The 21,947-nt window shown below is 39.3% G+C and overlaps 1 protein-coding gene across 3 annotated transcripts; it reads right to left on the bottom strand.

The window, feature by feature from the left end:
- Positions 1-8,927: 8,927 nt before the first annotated feature.
- Positions 8,928-20,684, bottom strand: LOC146548649 (N-formyl peptide receptor 1-like). 3 transcript variants are annotated; one of them, XM_085262740.1, is made up of 4 exons: positions 14,826-14,954; positions 12,225-12,405; positions 9,378-10,295; positions 8,928-9,032 (listed from the first exon to the last, which is right to left on the bottom strand). In XM_085262740.1, exons 1-3 carry the CDS (start codon positions 14,933-14,935, stop codon positions 9,402-9,404), a joined length of 1,185 nt encoding a protein of 394 aa, XP_085118866.1. In that variant the 5' UTR covers positions 14,936-14,954; the 3' UTR covers positions 8,928-9,032; positions 9,378-9,401. The 3 variants fall into 3 exon arrangements, with proteins under 3 accessions (XP_085118866.1, XP_085118867.1, XP_085118865.1); XM_085262741.1 differs by lacking the exon at positions 14,826-14,954 and adding an exon at positions 20,527-20,684 and having other exon boundaries at positions 8,928-10,295; XM_085262739.1 differs by having other exon boundaries at positions 8,928-10,295; positions 14,826-14,953.
- Positions 20,685-21,947: the final 1,263 nt, after the last annotated feature.

The following is a 21,947-nucleotide window of genomic DNA, read 5'->3' as shown; positions in this document are numbered from 1 at the left end:
GTTTGCACCAAAAGCCCCCCAGGCAGGGAAGATACTGAAGGATATTCCAACAGGGCAGATCTCTCAGTGTAAAATTCCTTGATTGATACTGTCCCCTCAAGAACGACTGTTTTCCCAGCTGGGACGTTCACTTCATCCTTGCCACGCATCCTCACTAATCCAACGTTTTCATCTGAACCTTGCTTTTGCCGCAACTCCAGTACTTTGAGTACGGTTCTGTACCCATGAGGAATGGGATGGTAGCCCTCTGGGTTTGCCTCTCTGTACATTTCATACACTACATCAAGAGTGTTTGTTCCTATCAATACACAAGACTTCGTTAATGTCCCGGTGTCTGGGACTACTAGAGCTAGCGTTTTGACTTCTAGTTCAGCACCAAGAAAGTCTTTAGGAAAGGTGATTCCAATCTCAACATAACCCAGGTAAGGTACAAGCTGCCCATTGGCCCCTTCAACCTCCAGAAGGTCATGTAGTGGCTCTATCTGTTGCTCAGACAAATACTGGTCATAGTAGGACTTGGTGACAGTGGTCACTTGAGAACCTGTGTCAAGGAGACAACTGCACACCTTACCTTTGATCGTGACTTGACCTGTACTCTTTGTGCCTATGAGCCTCTTAGGTAGTCTGAAAGGTTGTTCTCCAACATGGGATTGCCTCAAAGTGGCCTGTGCTCTTGGTTTAGCTTGACTTCCAGATTTAGCGGGACGATGTTGACCTGCTTCAGTCCCAGTTTGCCCCACAACTGAGACTGCGTCTAAAAATCCTGGTCAGCAGATGGAGTGTTTTGCATCTCCCAAATGCGACGCTTCTCTCTCAATTGCTTCCTCTTATCAGCGACAAGAGTGGGGTCTGGGTCATTACTGCAACTTGCTGAGATGTGGCCATCCTGACCACACTTGAAGCAGTACCATGGTTTTGGCTGGGTGCTCTGCCGCAAGTTGGCAGGCTTCGCACTTGTGACCTTGATGCTAGGTGTTGCCATAGCCATCTCACGTAAATCACACTCGGCCTTGTCCTTAGGCTTCGAGCTTTTCTTCTGTTTCTTTGCCATCAAATTAGTAAGCTGACTCTGTAGGGATGCAACTTGCTTCCTCAGATCTGTCAACGGGTCAGAATCAGATTGAGTCACTGCCTGTAGCTCACTACAGGTGCAAGTCTTTTGACAGTGCGCCACAACCCGCTGCCGGGTTGAGCCAAGGTGTTTCTTCATCCGTGTAGCTTTAGCTGCCAGTCTATCTTCTTCTGTCCGGAGCATTAATAGAAGTTCTGAGAATGTTGGGGGTTGGCTTTTCTTGTTTTCAAGATTAAGATCTGAGAGCAAGGTGTGGTCCCAACATCCACGACAAAACTGCTTGAGAATGTGTTTATCGGCATCCCCAGCAGAGACTCCTCCCCTCTTCAGAGTAAGGTTCAATGCGCCCTGAAGACGGCAGAGGTACGCAGAGGCCTTTTCACCAGGATCCTGAAGAGTGTTCATGAATTGGGCGAAAAGCTCCTCTCCATCTTCCACTGTTCCAAAAGCTGCATCCAACAACTGAAGGTAAGTCTCAGGTGTAGCTTCTGGGCTCAGTCTGTTGACAATGTCAGCTGCAGGGGACAACAAGCTCTCAAAGATCTTTCTAGATTTTTGAAGTTCAGACATGGCAGGGTCTTTCCTGAGAAGTTCGACATGTGAACGCCATGTGTCATAATCTGTCTCACCGCTGGGTCTGGGGATCCTGCCAGAGAATGACCGGAGTCTCATTGGAGAATATGAATGTGCAATCAAGTCATCTTTCTTCACGATGTGTTCCACAATGACTTTCTGAATTTCAGGTGGGTTGAAACTGTTTGCCGCACTAAATGGGCTCTTTTTGAAATCAACAGGTAGGTGTGGCTCCGCACCACCTTGAATCAATCCTACCTGGGGTGGATCTTCAGAAAACTGCTGGCGTGCAATCTCAGAAGTTTCAAGAGAGGGGTGAAGCTGGTTCTCCCTGTCTGGATCATCAACTTGCATGGAGGAGAGCATACATTCATCATCGGTCTCTGAACTCCCAATGATTTCACTGATCTCTGTCATCATCGACTTCAGTACCTCTTCAAAACTCTTGCCACTCAGTTTTGCCACCTGCTTTATTTCATCTAAGTAGGACTTAGTAGCACTGCCACCCACCTTGGCAGTGTAAACGCTGGAGAGAGCTCTTACATGGTATTTTACACCGGGCTTCCCTTCAACTTCATATGTGTATGGCAAAAGATCAGTTAAGGCATCAATGGCGTTACCACTTCGGTACTCGACGATCAGGTTTTTGAAAAATTCTGAGTTTGGATCTACAACTGGGACGGCTCTAAAGGTACCATACTGCTTCAAAAAGTCAAGAACCCCTTCATCATCCAATGAATTGAGTGTACCACTAACAATTACTGCATTGGGGACTTTGATACCTGAGCTCAATACAAAATCCATCTTGTGGCAATAGCAAAAGATGTTTCAATGACAATACACACTTTAAGGAGGTTTCACTGCTGATATTCATGCACCAAAGAGCTCCTGGCTGGCTCGCCACTTTTGTAGCACTTACGTGGAGTTACATAAAGTACCAATGGATAATTACTAAAGTAATAAGCAATTTGGGCTAGTGTCAGAAGACTGAGAACGACTCTTAGAGCTCTGGTACACAAATGGCAGAGAAACCAGACAAACACAGTTATGTGGCTTTAAAAGTACTTTAGTGATGTTAAGCCTTGTAAAAGAAATTTGTAAACAACACAGTATTACAACAGGTTTTAACAGAATGTCAAGTATAAAAATTTCCCCCAAAGTAGCAAAAAAAAATAGAATTAAATAAAATTGTGCACAAGTAAAAGAATTAGTCTTTTTTAAGTCCAAATGGTACCGGTGGGGCCCATAGAATTCGTCTGACAAGGAGTGTGTGTGTGATTGTCTGTCCTACCGTACTACTTGTACAGTAGAGGATTGTAGTCCATCAATGTGCAAATGAGTGTGCGTGTACATGTATATCGTCTCCTAGGATCTTGGGTTGGCTCGCCATCCAGTGAACACTGGAACACTCTGGGTTCTGGAATCGCTGACCTGGTCTTTGGATTCGTCCCATATAAAAACCTGACCTATAAACAATGGCCAAATATATGTCACGTGCCCTTTAAGGATAACTCTCACAAATTAAACTAAAGTAGTGTCACAGTGCAGTAACTACTATTCAGATCAGCTATCATCAATTCAATCATCATCAGTTCAGTCATGTTGTACAACATTAAAATATCAAGTTTCAAAGGTCAAAGTATCAATATCCAAAATTTCACAGTATCAAGGTTCAATTATTTGTAACCTGCAGTAACATTAAAGATTATCTACAAGGTTTTAAACATTCAGGAATTATAGTCACCATATAATTCACTTTCATTGTAAACATTAATTACATCGATCAAAATAAACTCACTGTACATATATATCTAATCACAAATAAATAAGTATATTACCCCTTTTAAGAAATGGAATAATATGCAAATGCTTATCAGAAATTGAACAAAGTGCAAATAATCAATTTCAATAACACGTAAACACAAGGACTCAGTCCACAAATAGGAGTATTAAAATAGACGTGCTTAATCCCGCTTGTACCATAGGCCTACCAGTACAAGTGGAAATACACTAAAAATTACCTCCAAGTGTTCAATACTGAGTATTGTAAAACAACTGATTGACATCAAAATTTAAACAGGAAGCAGGATAAAGTCTGATTACAATTATCTCTCATAAAGTTATTTTTAGCTGCTTTAACCATTTACAGCTTTTCACATGTTAATGACTTAGTTAACGATCTAACTAGCATAACAACAGCGTTTCAGAGACATCGAACAACTGTACCCACACTCCGCACATCACGTGTCTGATTAGCCACATTTAGCTTACCGCCGTCGAGTGGATGCTCAGCATTTACATGGAGCCACAGCTCAGTAAACCCTCCGGTTTCGCTCTGCCCTTGACAACAACAAGTGCAAATACATAATTTGTGAAAAATATCAGTTTAGATGGTATTTCTTTTAACTCGTTAGAGGTTAATTTCTCCAGCTTACCGATAACAAAAGTTTTAGTCCGTCTGCTCTGTTCGGCTGTAGAAGCAAGAGACTGAAAACTTGGGAGCTGGTACTAAGGAGGGACAAGAGCTGCCTAGAGCTTCACCGATTGGCTGACATGTGAGGAGTGGAGTAAAACAATAGGCTCTCATCAGAGCTCATCAACCCTCTGAGAAACTTAACCCTTGTTTGACCAGAGCATATCATATATAATCTGCATCCCTTCTATGTTTAAATAATTATTTTGATCTCATTTCACTTTCATTAACCGGGACAGTAAGAACAGAACAATGAACATTAAATGTTTTAATTTTTCTTCTCTTTCTGTTTGAGATGATTTTAGGAACTGGGTTACAATTGCTCAGTTTCTTCTTTTGTTTTATGCCAGCAATAAAGCTGAGGTTTGATTTACAGTTCAGTGTCTGAGTCCTGCGCTTGGATCCTAGTGATGGGCAGATGAAGCTTCATGAAGCATTGAAGCTTTTCATCCAATTGGTTCACCCCAGCGCAAAGCGTCTTGAAGCTTCATTTGCTCTAGTAGGACATCTACAGGACGTAAAAATATTAGTTGGCAAGAATTTGAAGTGTGGCCTCTTGCACACTGCCTGTAAATGTCAACAACAAAAGGAGTGTGTAAAACATGTATATTGTAGTGATGGCAGTATACTTTGTATATTTATACTGGCAGTATGGAAAATGATTATTTGGAAATGCTTAAAATGGAAATGATCATTTACTGTGAGGTGAGGTGTGGTTGGGGTGTGGACAGTGGTTGTGCTTTTGTAACGTTGAGGTATGGACAGCTACACACTGAGGCTTTGAGCCTCAGTCCTGCCTGTTCACATTTTATTCTGTAAAAACTAAATTTTCACTGCTTTTATGGCCTTTTTAGTGGGGAGAACATAGCTAGGATTTAATGATTTAACAAATCTTTTAAATCCTTTGTCCTCCACAATGCTAAATGGCTGGGAGTCCTTGATCACCATGCTAACCAGGTCTTCATCTATTTGAGATTGTTCTCCTGAGGAAAGACAATAAAGACAAAGCACAAATATAAATATCACACACGTAACCTATTACAGTTGTATAATATTGTTATATCATTTAGTAACATTACTGCATGCTGTATTATGATGGCATTTGATGGCTCACCTGGTCTTGCTCCACAATCGGTGTTCCCCTTATTCTCATGCAAAACTCTGTAGTGCCTAAGCATGGATGAGGTGTTGTTGTTATATCCCAGCTCCCTGGCACATAGCAAACACTTCACCTTGTACAAAAGTAAAGCCACTTAACATAAATTGTATTGCACCATCAGTATTATGAAAATACATCTTCTGTAGAAATTTACATACCTTGTTGGGAGGAATAAGATCAAAACACAGGGGAGGACATCCTCCTCTTCTTAGCTGGCTCCATTCTCTCCTGACTTTCTCTCCTCACTCTCATAAACCTCAAAACTGTCTACAAACTCTCACTAACCGAAACTCTCCATCAAACACCCACATTTTGAATGAAGTCTGAGGGCTTTATATCGCTGTCATATCTCGCGGCAAAGTTCGAACCACTTCATGAACCAGTCACGTGGAACAGCCGGGCAGCGAGGCTTCGGACGTCATCATTTTCAGCTCCTCCCATAAATGAAGCAAGCCTCGATACGCGCATGGCGGAAACGCCCCCTCAATTACTCGACACAAGCTTCGAAGCCTCGATACAGAACGTCACATCACTATTGGATCCTCCTCGCCGCCTGCTCGCACACAGAGCCCTGACAATGACACTGATTTGATTTTTAACTTACTTTAAATGTTATTTTTAGCTTTAAAATTGGATCTGGATATTTCCTGTATTTATAACACTTCATGACTCGAACATAATAGAAAAATAATATTAGTTAAAGGTGCTGATGTTCACCCAACTCCAGGTACTTTCAAAACAACACCCAACGAGCAAACAACATTAACTCATTCACAAAAAATGTAAAATATGTTAAAGGATTTGTTACGAGTCGAAGTAGAGCATTTTCCTCCTCCCTCCTTCACATTTGAACCAATTTATGTGGCAGCCTTCACGCCAAATAATAGTATTGGCATCAATATGAAAATTTTGGTTTGGCTATTGTTACCAAGTCAGAGGTACTCCAAACACATTTAACATTTTACTTTTAGTTACACATAAAATCTTTTTATGTGTAAACTACAGAAACTGTAATCCACTACTTCATATATAGGTGGTAGTATGTGCGCATGCATTATATCTAAGAAGGGGACACCAGCCACTGTGACATATGGCTTCAAAGTCTTTAAAGTCTGATTCAGTGAAAGTAGCAGACAAGAAATATCCAAAATGAGGACAGTGTCTGTAATAATGTTCTTCTAAATAAAAGCTTCCTCTTCTTCTGAAAGCTTCTTCTGAACAGTGGTTTCGCAGAAATCAGATCACATCCTCTTTGCTTTTTTCCCCCATTTCATTTCACATATTATAGCTTTCTGTTTGAAGGCAAGATATTTGTCAATACGTAGTTTCGTTTTGATTTAGCCAGCTTGTTTAGGGCTGAGCCACACCACAATGAGGCCAGTGGGAATCTAGAGCTTAGCTCCATTTCAATTTTTCAAGACAGAAAGTCAAGTTGCTCATTTAGAGATTTATTTGAAGCAAAATAAAAAGTGCCACTTTTGTTCAGTTTGAGTAGTTATTTGTTCTTTAAGAAATGTAACTGACAAAGGGCCAAATAAAAGTTTTTACATTGTACTGCCCTCCAGAATTCATAAATGGCAGTTCAACACAGTAGAAGAGTCTGATAACCCCCAGCTTCTCTTCATGATGCCAAAAGCCAAAGAACCAGGTCATGTGATGAAGTATGTCTTAATCTTACATCATTGTAATTTATGTCTTAACCTACATATCCCCAGACAAGAACACTGATGTTGTTCATCTCCACAAAGGTATAAAATATAGTTTATAAGCTGAATGTTAGTGTTATTGTCTGTGCATGTTAGCTTCAGTATGGTTAAGGTTATGGTTGTGGAAATTCAGTGGCAAATCTGTAAAAGGAAGCAAACTCTGGTGCACTATGTCAAAGAGAAATATCTCCGTCCATATAATACAACTTGAACACGTTTACTTCCTGTGTGATTTACACTGAATGTCAGAAGGATTTCAATTAGTAGTTGAGCTTTTTATTGTAAACATAAAACACAAAAGCAATTTTATTTTTTCAGTTTTTAATGAACACTGTGTTTCTTAAAGCACAGACATATTGCAGACCTTCGCACAATGACACTTCAAAATTAAACTTTATCAATATAATCCCATAGACAGTGCTATTTACAAAGTCATATGTTATATTTCAGTTATTTACAAAAACCCACGTGCACATCATTGCAGCTACTCCGTTTAGCTTTAATCATATTTTTATGGCAGAAATGTTATTAAACAAAAGGAACAGCAGGTTTCAGATAAACGGTTTTATTGTAAACAGAGTTAGTGATGTGTAAGCAGCTGAGTAAATACTCTGGTGCTGTGTTTTATAAGCTGGTTGCTATGGATTAATATTAACTAGATTCCATGTTCATAATATTTGACTGCCATAAAAGTCTCAGCCCACTCTCCCTCTTAAGTAGCAGTAAGATACACACAGGATGGATGAAATACTTTTGACGCATTTCTCATGGTAACGAAAAAGAAAAACCACACGATGCAGCTTGGTACACTGCACAGTTTCCATTCATCTAACTTTCAGAATGACCTCTATACACAAGACAGAGTCATGACTAAAGCTATTACTGGCTTTTCTTTTAGTAGTCTCACTTCCCTCTGCTTCATCACAGTTCCACTTTTCTTCTGTGACTTCAATTACATGTTCAAAAACACAACTCAGAAATGTGACATCCAGGGCTCTACTAACACACTCACATCTATGGGCAATATAGAGTCACCAGTTAACCTAACACCACTATCTGCATGTCTGTGGACTGTGGGAGGAATGCAGAGTACCCAGAGAGAACCCACACAAACACAGGAAAAACAAGCAAACTCCACACTGGCCTGTGAGTGAGGCCACAGTGCTAACCACTATATCACGTGCTGCCCACTTTGAACAACATAAAATGTAAAACAGCTTTGCAATATATCTACAACACAATATCTTTTTCTTAAAAATAAATATTTTCAAAAATGACTTGCTCACATTTTGGAATTTTTCAAATGCACCACCAGGAAATAAAATCTGGTTTGAGAAGGAAAATGTGAAAGAAAGAGTGTCCCAGTACTTGAATTACAACATTAGTTGTTTAAATATTTTTTGCCCACTATGCCGAAATCAAGTACAAAGTGACCATCTTTATTTTTTTAAGTACACTTTTCATCTGGAGTCAGACTATTTTCTCTTTGTTGAACAAACAAAACAAACATGAAAAATAAAACTGTGCAGTAACTGTACAAGCAGGCTGTCCGAGACGTCTGTATATCATTGAGCATTGTCTGACAGGCTTCTGTGTCAGTGTGTGACCCTAGCTATTCAAGCTTGTTAGCATTAGCTGATTATTAGTATGCTGCCCTCTTGTCTAATCTAAACATATTTTTTCTTTGTTTTCTTGAATTATTTTATCCACATAAACTTACCTGTTTAAATCTGGTTCTTTAGTCCCTAGGTTGGTGTGGATAATAATAATGCCACAATCGTGTAGTACTTTGATATCATGGAGGGGTGTCAGTTTGATAATTTATCTAATATACTCATTTTGTCCTTATCCTCTCTTGTGATACATCAACCGAGCTAATCCAGGTTAAGGTGGACACAAACACTTCTCACAGCTCCTTTTTTTTTTTTTTTTTTTTTGAGCCACTGTGGATCAATCCAATCATAGGTGAAGACTTTCTATTTATTTCATTACCAGTGTACGTATCATATAATGATGATATTGTGATAGGTTTGAAACATGTCCTGCAAGGTGGCTGTAGCTCAGGTGGCAGAGCAGGTGGCAGAGCAGGTCAGCCACTAATCAGAAGGTCGGTGGTTCGATCCCAGGCTCCCTCCTGGCTGCATGTCAAATATCCTTGGGCAAGATACTAACCCCATGTTTGCCTACTGGTGGTGGTCAGAGGGCCCGGTGGCGCCTGTGTCCGGCAGCCTCGCCTCTGTCAGTGCGCCCCAGGGCAGCTGTGGCTACAATGTAGCTTGCCATCGCCAGTGTGTGAATGTGTGTGTGAATGGGTGAATGACTGAATGTAGTGTAAAGCGCTTTGGGGTCCTATGGACTAGAAAAGCGCTATACAAATGCAGGCCATTTACCAAGCTTCAGGATCAATAGAGGGAAAGCTTAAACTTTAGCCACACCCATTGCTGTCAGACCTGATCCCTCCGCTATGAGAGTGCTGTGCTTTGACACCGAGGTTTCATCCAAAGAGCGATCGTTGGAGTGAGTTGTCTGTCCATCAACATCGTCTGCCAGAGCTCTTTTGTAAACACCCATCAGACTCTGCCTGAATCGCCCCCTCACATCTAGCCCCATGCAGAAGTACAACAATGGGTTCACACAGCTGTTAAAGTAGGCAACACCCTTTGCTACAGGGTACCAGATTTTCACCACTGCATTTTTATTGTCCACCATCTTCACCAGTAAGAGGCAATGGTAAGGTGCCCAACACAGGAAGAAGGCAATGACCAAACTTGCGAGTATACGCAGGGGGCGGGATTTCCCTGAGAGGCGGGTGCGTCTGATTCCTACAGCGGCCAAGATATAACAGACCAGAATCACCATGAAGGGAAATATGAAGCCACACAGGAAGCGGATGGAGTAGAGAGCAGCTTTGGTGCTGTTGTACCCCTCTGCCTTCTCCTTCGGATCCACAGAGCACTTACTTAGGTTCTTCTTGCCCAGGTAGACTTGGCGATGGATGAAGTAGGGAATGCTGAAGAGGATCGCTGCGATCCAGACGCAGACCGCCACCATCCTCGCTACCCACATGGTGCGTCGACGCTTTGTGAAGATGGGCTGCCAGATGCAGAGCACTCGATCCAGACTGATCACAGCCAGCAGGAAGACAGAGCAGAACATGTTGGCATATTTGAAGAAGCCATTGAACTTGCAGACGAAGAGACCAAAAGGCCAGTGCTCAAAGAAGAGCTTCTTAGTGAGAGAGAAAACTCGTGTAAAGCAGAAGATCAGGTCTGCTATCGCCAGATTCACCAACCACACGTTGGTGACCTTTGGCTGTGGATGAAGAAGAAAATAAAACAACAATGATAACAGGAACATAAAGAAAATCAAAGATTTTGATGGCACTGAATTGCCATTATCATTTGTACATCACTAGTACGCGCCCTCATCTGCTGTTTTTACCTGGAAACAGTTTGACCTTAAACCTGGTAACCACCCATTACTAGTGCTGTCCTGCAGGGTAAAGTAAGTACCTTGAGAAAAGTGTTAACCATGTCCTATTGGGTCAGGTAGAGGGGATTGATATGTTTGCAACAATAACAACTGACTACTCAGTGGACTGACCACATTCAAAACTGTTAGTTAAACATATATTTATATATAAATTTAGCCACACTATCCACTTTTACAAGCAACAAATCCCCAGTCAGGCATAATGTGTTGTGAGTAATTCCTCATTTCTTCTTCTTACAGATTCACGGATTCCTTTAGGATTCGCCTCCTTGGTGGGTTTCCTCTTTTCCTCATCTTTTCCCCCTTTGCCTCCAAACTGCTCAGCCCCAGCTGTTTCTCTGCTGCACTAATTTTTAATCTTGTTCATTCTGATCACTCCCAATAAAAATCCTGGCATCTTCAGCTCTTCACTCAGCCTCCTGTCTTTTCGTTAATGTCACTGTATTCAAACCATTAATCATAGCATGTCTCACTAAACCTTCTCTTGTAAATCTCCTCTTTCACTCTTGCTACTTTCTTCTTCTCTGTTTTTTCTTGTCAGTTTGGATAGTTGAACACAGGTAGTGAAGGCAGATGAGTTCAAATATCTCGACTCCCTGCATGTCCATCAGTTTCACACACATGTATTTGGTCTTGATTTTACTGACTTTCATTCCACATCTGTCCAGAGCATACCTCCACCTCTCCAGGCTCACTTGCTCTCACTATGATCACAATGTTATTTGCAAACATCACAGTCCACAGAGACTCTTGCCTGGTTTCATCTTTCAGCCTGTCCAGCACTACTTCAAACAAAAAGGGCCCAGATTCCTGATGCCTTCAACCCATCTGTAACTCTTATCACACATCCTACCACCATCTCACTGTCCTCATGTCGTCATGTCCTGCACCACCCTCACATACTTCTCTACCATTCCTGACTTCCTCATACAGTATCACAGTTCCTCTCATGGAACCTATCATATGCTTTGTCTAAATCCACAAAGACACAGAACAACTACTTCTGACTGTCTCTGTACTTCTCCATCGACACTCTCAAGACAAGACAAGACGTGACATTATTATTGCTCTTTCTCTTCACAGAGCCAAGTTTCTGCTCACTGATCATTACTTCTCTTGTTAACCCTTTGCCAAACTCTTATTTCTTTAGCTATGACACACTTGGACATAAGCTTTTTAGGACTTAAGTTGATTTCCTTATATGCGAGTTTTGCCTATTTTGAAGGTTAAATTAAAAAAGGATTGCGTGAGATAAAATGTTGACTAGAATTGCATTTTTAATTTGTATCACTTTTCATGAATAATCCCACATTTTAAATCATCTTACAAAGTTTTAGCATTAGCAAAAACAGCTAGTGTTTATATGAGTGTGAATCTTATGTTATGTAACAAAGAAAAGAGCCCCTATACTCAAGTGAATTATCCCGGTTACAGCTCCCTGCAAAAGTTACAAGCAGGGGACAAATTGTTGTTGTTGTTTTCTTTTATTTTAAGTTGCTTTGGGTTTCCTGTGTTGGTGCTGTGACACTGACAAAGTCACATATCTGTGCTGTCTTCTATCCCAATATGTTATTACCCAAATGTTACTGACGCTTATCAATCAATCAATAAATCCCGCCTTTATTTGTCACATGCAATGTTACACATACATGTTACCTGCAGTGAAAACCTGCAGTCTTATAGGGAGTTGTAAAATATTAAACTGTAAATATTAAGTTATTTCAAATATATGACACACTCCATATCTACCTTAAGTTTGAATCCAGCCACCCAGATCACCACAGAGTTCCCTGTGATGCCGAGTACAACAGTCAGTGTGTACAGGATGATGCTGACATTGTCCATGATGGCATCAATGTCCACCGCCTGGTCATCCTTAGAAGACTTGAGTGTGTGGGTGGGCAGAGAAGTATTTGGAAACATTGTGTGGCTGGAAAAGAGAAAACAGAAAAGGGCCAAAATGTCAGGCATGTTACTTATTGTGTAATTCAACCGAGAGACGGGAAGAAAACACAAGAGTCTATATTAAAAAACAAATATAGATTCACAGACTCCACCTATAAACCAACTTTTTTCTGATTGACGGAGCCTATCTGTATAAAGTTAGGCATGAGATCACCATATGACCTCGCTGACATCCTAAAGACTAAAGAGCAGGAAAAATGTTTAGAGCAGGTCCATGGTTTCACATGGCTCTGCAGATCCCCGAGTTTTAGTTTGTTTTTTAGTTTTGGAGCCCTGTTTTATACATCATATTCATACCTATAGGAAATATAGAATAACCAATTAACCTAACCCCAAGCTGGAGTACCTGTGAGTACCCACACAGACACAAAGAGAACATGCAATGATGCAGATGGTGGATTTAAACCCAGGACATTTTTGCTGTGAGGCAACAGTGCTAATCATGAGCTCACCGTGCTGCTTATGTGTGTATATGTATATCTATATATATTTTTTCCTTCCACTCTTTTTCAGCTCTGTCTTTATACGTTATAATCCTGTTCTCCTATAGATGGTTTTAAATGTTTAATATTCCTTTTTCTGTTTTACTGTCTTCTTTTTTTTAGTATTGCCTGTTTGCTTGTCTGTTCACTTCCTGTTTTACTTTGGTTGTTGGTTTTGTTTTTTCTCTTGTTTTCAGTTTATTTCTGTGACTGTCTGTCTCGTTTTCACTCCTGTCTTTTTTAGTCCGTATTCCAGGAAGCAGACTGAACAATCTGAGTTTAATCAGGAACTCTGAGTTTTCAGTTCCACTGCAAGGAAACTGTCCGATAGTCTGAAGATTTAACTCTGAGCTGAGAATAAATCAGTGATGTAATCATTGTTCCCACACTTACTATTTTTATTAACCATGAAGTTGTCAGTGGAACAAACCCACATTTTACTGGGATATCAGGATCAATTTCTGCAGAATAATTCACCTCGCTCTGAACTTTGACAGCGGCAGGAGCAGCAGGAAGGAAGGAATCAGAGATAAACTCAAAGAGAAACTATCCAGTTAGAAGTTCACAGAGTCTGTAACGCCGTAACTGACTCAGCGTTGAAGTAAACTCTCTTTCTGGAACACACTAAGGCTCTGCTCTGGTTGGCTCCTGAGTTTTTCCAAAGTATTAGTTTAGCTCCTGTGTGTTTTATGGATGCCTGTGTTTCCCTTTAACTAAATAAAGGTTTTTGGCTTTTTGGCTGTGTGCTTGTCTCGCTTTACAGTCCTCTCAACACTGCTTATCGAGACACAGGTTACTTGTGTATATACAGAGACAACTGTATTTGAAGTCATATTAAAGTTGAGCTTGCATGATTATAACGGTATAAGACAGAAAATAATGAAAAGCAGAATAAGAACCACTTTATGTAGATAAATGTATACATTCATTAGTCTCATAGGTATACGATTAAGTTATACGATGCATGATGCACAAGTTAAACAAACACCTATCAAAGATCAGATATGGACATATATCACACTTTTTAATATCCAGCATTCATCAGAAACTGTTATATTACACAGGTGTGGGTATTTTAAACACTGGAAAACAGCCAGTCAGTTTCTTTCGTCCCATAGTCCCATAACATACGGGCAGATTATCTGCACAGTCGTGTTTACACTTCTCCATTATTCACATGTAGGTGAAATGTTTCAGAAGCATGTCTTATTTCCTTCCTGAAAGTTCTAGGTCAACTAATATTTTAGAGACTTCTCTATATGTGCACTAATGCAGTGCAGTGTTGCTAACTATGTTGCTTACATGCTAAAAATATTTCAGGCACTTCAAACACTTTCCACAGACCTCCCGTGCAAGTGGAAAAAAATCCCCTGACCTGCTCAGAAAACTGCCGAAATGGTACCAAGTGGCTTGTGGGGTGTGTGAAGAGTCTTTATATACTTTGAGATCTCCAGACACCTTACTGCATAATGTTTTGTCATTTAAACATTAGAAATGTGTCATTGTTAATATTATCTTTAACAGCGGTTATAGGATGTTGTTCCTGGCACAATTTTCAGAAGAGTTACAGATTTACATTTTTAAACACACTCAATGCACATGTTTAGCTGTCACTCTAGGACAAAGGTCTGATCATGAGAGTTTAAAGGGTGAAGTCTAAAATCAAAATTATTATGATTCTAATGAGGAGACCGAGTTTCTTTCAGAATAAATGCATGGAACCCTCAAAGACCCGAGTCAGTTTAGATAAGTTTGATTTAGCTCAGCTATAGTGAAAGTGCCGACAAAACAATCAACAACTGTGGTGGCCTCAGCACAAAGCTATGAAGTGCAGCACAAGATTAACAAAACCTTACTTGATAAAATGTGCTTCCAGAGGTCATAAATGAAAAAGTGATCTTACCACTGCAAGCAAATACTGTTGAGCTTTAAAGAAAAAGAGCCCAGCTGTCGAGCACAAACATGGTTTCTGCTGTTTAGAGAAGCAAAGCTGCTGCAAGGGGAAATGAACATGGCACTGCAGTGAGTGCACAGCCTACTTCAACCACAGATAAAAAAACAAAACAGTAAAAACCCTGCATTGTGTCTGAATGTCTCTGTAAACCAGATAAACGGCATTTTGCATCCATGCCTAGACTTATTTATCATTCAGCCGGTAATGAAATCTTCGTAGGAAGAAGTTAAGGTTTCAAAAAATAATTACACTAATTCAGTTTCTGACAAAGTGTGAAAAAAAGCTCAGATTTGCTCCTTCTGTTTTTAAGTTGCAGGACTAAATGATAACCAGAAGTGTTCTTCCATAACCATTGTCTTTGTCTACAAATCACTTCAACATTTTATCCTTTTGGACATTTTCATGAAAAATTTAAAGTAATTAAATGGCTCTTGTTTCAGAATCTTGTTTTGTGGGCTCAGAGTGGCTCTGAGGCTGTTTACCCTGAAATTCAACTGTACATTTGTGGTAGATTTGAAGAAATTCCCCTAATGCAGCAATATCAAAAGTGTGGGCTGTGGCCTGACAGGGCCATGATGATAAGAGTGAGTGGACTGCAAGTGATGAAGTCCTCTCAGTGAACCGACGACGCTACGTCCAGATGAACAAAATCAACTTTCTGAGACTAAACTAAAAAACTTAAAAAAGAAAAAAAGAATTAATGAAGCTAAATTATTAGATTAAAATGTGACAGGACTGTGTAAGACTTGTTTTTGAATTGGCTGGGCTGTCTGAAATATGGGTTACTGTGGGTTAAAAAAAAGTTGGTCTGCAGGACAAACCAAAAAGTGCAATGGCTCAGTTGTTCACATAGCAGCCAAGATGGCCGAGATCAGAGGAGGCGTCATCTGACCTTTTTAAACCCAAGAGATAATGTGACTGAGGAAGTGTGTCATCAGTCTGTGAAGGACAGCAGATACAAATGCTTAACAAACCACAGATTTCTACCAGTGCTTTAAAGAATTCACACTCATATTTAATATATAGTGTAACCGTGTGCCAGCAAGTACGGTCAGAAAGAAAATAGCCTAAAAACAGTCAATAGCTTATAGCTGCGTTTTCCAAAAACTGCTGTGAGATTATGTTGCTACATGAGATACTGTTATAGTCATTAGTGTTTAGATTTTTTGTGTTTGTCAAACTTGTTGATTTCTTGGTTATTTTAACAGTGAGTTATATTTCTTTTCATGTCAGTGATTCCAGTTTTAACTTTGTGGTTTTCTTGGGAATGACTGCGATTCTCTGGTTTGGTTCCCGTTTAACACGATCTGTTTATACAGGGACTTTAACTTCTGCATGTTTTTGTTTTCTGTCTTTACTCTGTCACTGGGCTTATCTGTTGTCCTGTTATGCCTCCCCCCGTGTTAGTTCATTCTTGTTTACTATTTCAGTTTCATATTTTATATCTTCTTCCCTTTGCCCTTTGTCAAGACATTTGTGAATTACTATGTGTGTGTTTGGATTCATTTTTTGGTTTGTGGCCTTTTTCCTTTATGTTTTTTCTCATTCCTAGAAACCGCTTGAAACTGCCTGTTTCTCACATTAGGTCCTCTCTTCTCCATACCCTGACAGATAGACAGCTTATCTTAGTTTAAATAATGAGCAAAATCAAGTCAAGCAAAACATAGTTTTAGAATTCATCTGAGAATCTGAAAACAATCTGAGAAGTGTTTTTGTTACCATCCATCCAAAACATCTCCTGCACAGATGTTTTCTTTCAATTTACCTGTTTTACTGGTATTTTTCAGAGAATTGCCTTTTTGATCAGAAAACCATTTTGTTTATACATTTTCATTAGTAAAAGTGTTAAATTGAAAGTTGGCTACTAATCTGATAACATACTTGCAGCTGTTCAGCAGAAAAGTGCACGTGATCTTAATACAACACGATTGGTTACTTTTATGGCTGTAGAGCATGTAAACAGGCTTCTTATATTTCTTTTAAAATTAACATTCTTGCTAAAACCTTTTAAAGTTGAATGGCTGCAATGACCAGATTATAAAGAAAATTAAAAAAAAAAAAACGTCGGACTTTTTTTTTACGCACATAGGTGACACACAGTTGATGTGGTTTGCCAGCAGGAAAGTCAGCAGCCAACCACAGACTTCACAAAACACGAAAGAGATGAAAAGAAGCTCTGAATGTCATTTCCTTTACGTGTGAGGTGTTTTGCATCTGAGGCACGCAGACAAAGAGGCAGGCTGTAGAGTAAATAAACTGTAGAAAACATTTAAATAGAATTTAAATCATCAAATCTTTGTGTTTCTACAACTGCAAAAAGTAAGATCAAACACTGACAGGAAGTGTGAAAATCCTGTTTTGCCTTGTAGATTCGCTTTGCTGTAACAAAGTGTTTCCTTACGTTTGCTTTGCGTGACCATCCGACTGAGAGCTTGAGTTGGGGGGGTGTGGGGGGTGGTGAAGCATGGACACTGCTGCTTTTATGTAAAGTGAGGTGATAAAATGACATATTTAGAGTAAATCCTGCCTGTATGTACCAACACGTTTTTATTGATTTATAGCAGTTAAACTGATTTTATTTTCATTGTGCCAAAGATTAGAACATTAAATCCATTTTACCTGTTTCTCTCACCCAACGTGTTGTGGATGTGATTATGTTCAGTTTAGTTGAATTCAGATTTTATTTATGAAGCACTAAAATCACAATAACAGTCCCAAATCCAAACTGGGAGTTGGATCCACTGAAGAAGAGCCTGAAACCTGAAGGACCGACTTCCGATTCTAATGTTAAATATCCTCAGAACGATAAATAAACCAGCAGTCTTAAAGCAGCGTGCTCTGTCAGATGAACTGAAGGTTTTATGGAGTTTTTTAGGATATCCCGATAATAATAAATTATTGCATTCTAGAAATAATAGATGCATGAACTAGTCTATTAGCATCACTCTGAGACAGGATGTTTCTGATATGGGAGATGATAAGATAATGTGCAAATGCAGCAAAGAAGATACAAGACTTATCAGGACATCTCTGAAAGTGGTTAAAAACGTAGATAATGCTGCACATTCGGTTTACAGATGGTTATAAAATGATTGATGGGAGTTTTCAATTTCAGGCCTCTGATACTGTTCGTCTTCACTCAGAGAGTCACAGCTCATGTTAATGCTGATGTTTGTTTTTAAACTAATTTACACAAAAATCTCCCCGAGTTTGCAAATTTAACATATGAAAAACGTAATCACTTTTCTAACATTTAATGGATACAGACTGTTTGTGTGTAATGTCATGCTCATTGTTCTTGTTTTGATTCACTGTACATGGCACAATGTCTTTTGAACTAGAAGCTGATCTCCAGCTTGCATGTGAGTGCATGTGTAATACATTTAGGCTTTTAGGAGCTAATGAGCCTTCTATTTGCCTTTAGAGATGGCGAAGCCCTCATTTTGTTAGCACAGTCCCACAGCTGTGTGACAAAGTACCTATTAAAGCTTTTAACTTTGATCTACGGACAGAAACATTACTCTTTGTTTGGTCAGTTAGTCCACTCCTGCTGTACAGCATGGATTGCAGTGAAACTAAACACAGTCAGACTTTGTCCTCATGACAAAACTACAGAATTTGGTACCTTTTCTCTACTGCCAACAGCTTTAAATACAATAAGAAGAAGGAACGGGGAGCTTTAATGCAAATGCATCACTACCAAAAAGTAAAAATATAATTTTTTCTGTAATACTGAAAATCACACAAGTATCACAATAATGTAGTAAAAATAATTACAGTAATCACATTACAGCCACAAGTCAAACTTTTTTTTTTTGCCTGCAATGAGTTCTTTAATTATCCTCAAGACAGAATCGCTGTTACAATCAGCTGCTTTCCATTTGCATGCAGTGAGGCAGAAAATGAGAGAGCAGCCTTCAGTTTATGAGGAGTGGAAATGTGAACATTACTTTTATTTTATTTTATTTAAAACTGCTGCTTTGAACAAGACAGTAGCTGTTGGCAATCCCCTGCAAAGAAAGCAGAAGGCTAACAGGTAAGAACCAGAGTTATGCTAAAGGTGAGTATGCTGACCACATGCATTCATCGGGTAACTAAAGCAGCGATTAACTGTCAGGCTTTGAGCTTGTGCTCATACTTATTTCAGCAGAGGACTCACTGAATGAAGCTCCCCTAGTGCTGGCTTTCAGCTTCGCTGTTGGCTTTGTGTTCTTTTGTGGTCATACTTACACACACACACACACACACACACACACACACACACACACACACACAAATATGCTTGTGCATTCATTATGACAGGGATTTGTTCCAGTTTGTGGGACTGTAGCCTTGAGGTATCTTGTTACCTGATAATTATTCACTTTCACGGGTGCTACAGAAGTAACTGATAGATCAAATGTGTAGAATCAATTTATTTCAAATATATGTTAATTACAAGGAAGTGAAATTGTATGCCATCTTTTATTTGATGATCACACAACAATGTGATCATCAATGTGATGATCATGTATGTAAATGCATACAATAATGCATTTACAGTACTGAATTATTTTGACATTATCACAGAAACAGACAACAGATTTTTTTGAGCAGCTTATATCTTTAACAAAAAGAGGGGAACTTTCTGCCCTGTGTCTCTGTGTTTAAATTTAACATATAGGGAACCTGAATGTGTGGTTTGTAGAGGTCACAATTACACATATGTAATATGTGGACATAATCTTAGATGTCTTTTGTGGTAGCCTTTTCTAATAGTATCCTGTATGTAAAAAAAAAAACAGTCATGGTGAAATTTCATAAAAGGTACTGTCCATGCACAAAAACATTGTGTAATAACTAGAAATCAAGCTGCTGTTTCTGCATGTTATGTTTGAAACACCAGTATTTACCATAATTCTTGCACGGCTTATAAAATTGGCATATTATCTAAAGCAAGCCTCCACAACAGCCCCAATTTGTCATTTGACCTCTTGGGGAAACTAATTGCTCACACCTGATTTACAGCCTCCTCTAATCTGGGTCACTAACTGTGTTTGTGGTGTTGGTAGTTCTGAAGTATTTGTAATGCTTGTTCTGTTTTTCCAGGTGCTCTATCACCCTCCCACAGTCTAAAGACATATACATTAGATCAACTGATAATTAGAAATTGATTGTCAGTGTGAATGTTTATGTATTTGTGTTGTTCCTGTGATAGACTGCTGAGTACCCAACCTTTCCCTCATTGTCAGCTGAGGTAGGTTACCTCCCCAACCCTGCACTGAATTAGTGGTTAATAAAATGAATGGATGTGTTGATAAATGTTCAAAAGTGTTCTGCCTACTGAACCTGTAGCATCTAATGCATCAAATCTTTTATCATTTTCTTTATGAGTGTAGTCTTTAGATTATCATAACATATTTCCCCTTTTTAGTCTAGTATCAATCACAACCACCACCCGATTGTAAGTTCAATCAAATATATACAGCTCAAACTCTTAAGGAATTATATAAGGAAACCCTACCTGGTTTTTTCTTTTTAAAAATTTGGATGATGTAAGAAAACAAAGTGTGTAAAAACTCCACAATACATGTAAAACTTTTGGTCATAAGTGGGAAATATCAAGTAACAATGTCATCTGACAAGTCCAGACAAAGTTCAGAGTCCTTACCTGCAGTTACTGGACTGATCTCTCAGAGCTGAGGTGAGCTTCAGTCGTTGTGGTCAGAGGCAGAAGTGAAGATGTGTGCTCTGTTATCTGTGTCGCAGTTACTTCAAGTGGTTCTCTTTGTATCATGTCTATCACACGCAGACTTCCTCTCTGTGTTACTGTCATGTGTCTAGCTTTGTCTTCCTTTCCTCATATAGCTGCTTCTCTTTTTCCACACAAACCCACCCTCACATCGCCTCTCTGTTTGTCAAACACACACACAGATCCAAAAGCACAGACACTGAATGACCAACAAATTAATCAGACTTTAGAGCGATTGCTTTCTTCTTCAGCATCGCATTTATTCAAATGGAGTCGCTGACTGCGTAGTTACAGCAGAGGGATTCTCGCATTGTCATGCATGTTGGAGCAGTCTCACCTTTTTTAATTTTTTATTTTTTTTGCTGATTTCCATTAAACGTATGCCCAGATTTTAGAGTAGCAATTTATTAAACTGAACCGCAGCCTCCATGTCGTCATGAGGTTACAGCTGTTTCCAGGAAACAGGGGGCTATTTGGCCTTGAATAGTCATCCCGTAATAGAACGTCACGACAGAAACTGAGGAGACCACAGATGTGGCTGATGCAACTCACTCCTTTGAAGAAATAATAAAAACACACACAAAAAAAGAAAGTAAAAGAATTTGTATCAAAATGAAAATGTAACCAAGCTTAAGTAACATGACTGATATACATAAAAAGCTGTGGAACACTGAGTATGGGGAAAGTGCCACATATTACAATAGACAGTGAACTTAAACCTCAACCTTTATTGACAAGAAGTATAAAGAGAAAAATGCATGATCCTGCAGTTGTCCAGCAGACAGAGAATGCCAGAATGGATCCTCTGATTGTGTGCAAACAATGTTGATTTAGCACAGGCGAAATTAATGAAACAGGTCAGCAGTAAAACAAAGAACTTCAGTGACTTACAGGTTATTAAAAGATAGTGGACAATGAGGCAAGTAAACATTAAAACCCGAAAGCCACACGAGGGACTACGCTTTGAAAAAAAGGAAGGAGAAAACAGAAAACACTCAGCAGAGTGTATATAGTCTATATAGTCTCTGAAACACAATAACATTTAGGAGAATGATTTCATTCATATGCCTGATCACAATAACAGTTTAAGTACACATTTAAGGTTTATATTGTATTTCACTACATCTTACAGGACTGTATTCATCTCAGAGCTGTGTCTATTTTTTTATGCCAATTTTGGACAATTTCACATATAAAAAACAACAACAACAACAAAAGAAGAATGATCCATTAATTTAGACTATTATTTAGATTACTATTAATAATACGCTCACCGGCCACTTCATTAGGTACACCTGTTCGACCGTTTGTTGACCAATAAGTGCATTTAGGTGCGTGTA

The sequence above is a fragment of the Mchenga conophoros genome, linkage group LG22 (genome assembly GCF_057382185.1).
Source record: "Mchenga conophoros isolate Kocher_MC1m ecotype Shallow Benthic linkage group LG22, M_conophoros_male_GT1.1, whole genome shotgun sequence".
In the NCBI taxonomy this organism is placed as follows: domain Eukaryota; kingdom Metazoa; phylum Chordata; class Actinopteri; order Cichliformes; family Cichlidae; genus Mchenga; species Mchenga conophoros.
The sequence above is the reverse complement of the archived record's forward strand: the minus strand, read 5'-3'. Positions and strand labels throughout refer to the sequence as shown.

Excerpts from the sequence above, each read along its gene's own strand:
- LOC146548649 (XM_085262740.1), bottom strand. The coding sequence starts at position 14,935 with ATGTTCATTTCCCCTTGCAGCAGCTTTGCTTCTCTAAACAGCAGAAAC. Across the intron at positions 12,406-14,825 it reads AACAGTATTTGCTTGCAGTG|CCACACAATGTTTCCAAATA; the intron begins GTAAGATCACTT and ends TCTCTTTTCCAG. Across the intron at positions 10,296-12,224 it reads TGGCTGGATTCAAACTTAAG|CCAAAGGTCACCAACGTGTG; the intron begins GTAGATATGGAG and ends CTTCATCCACAG.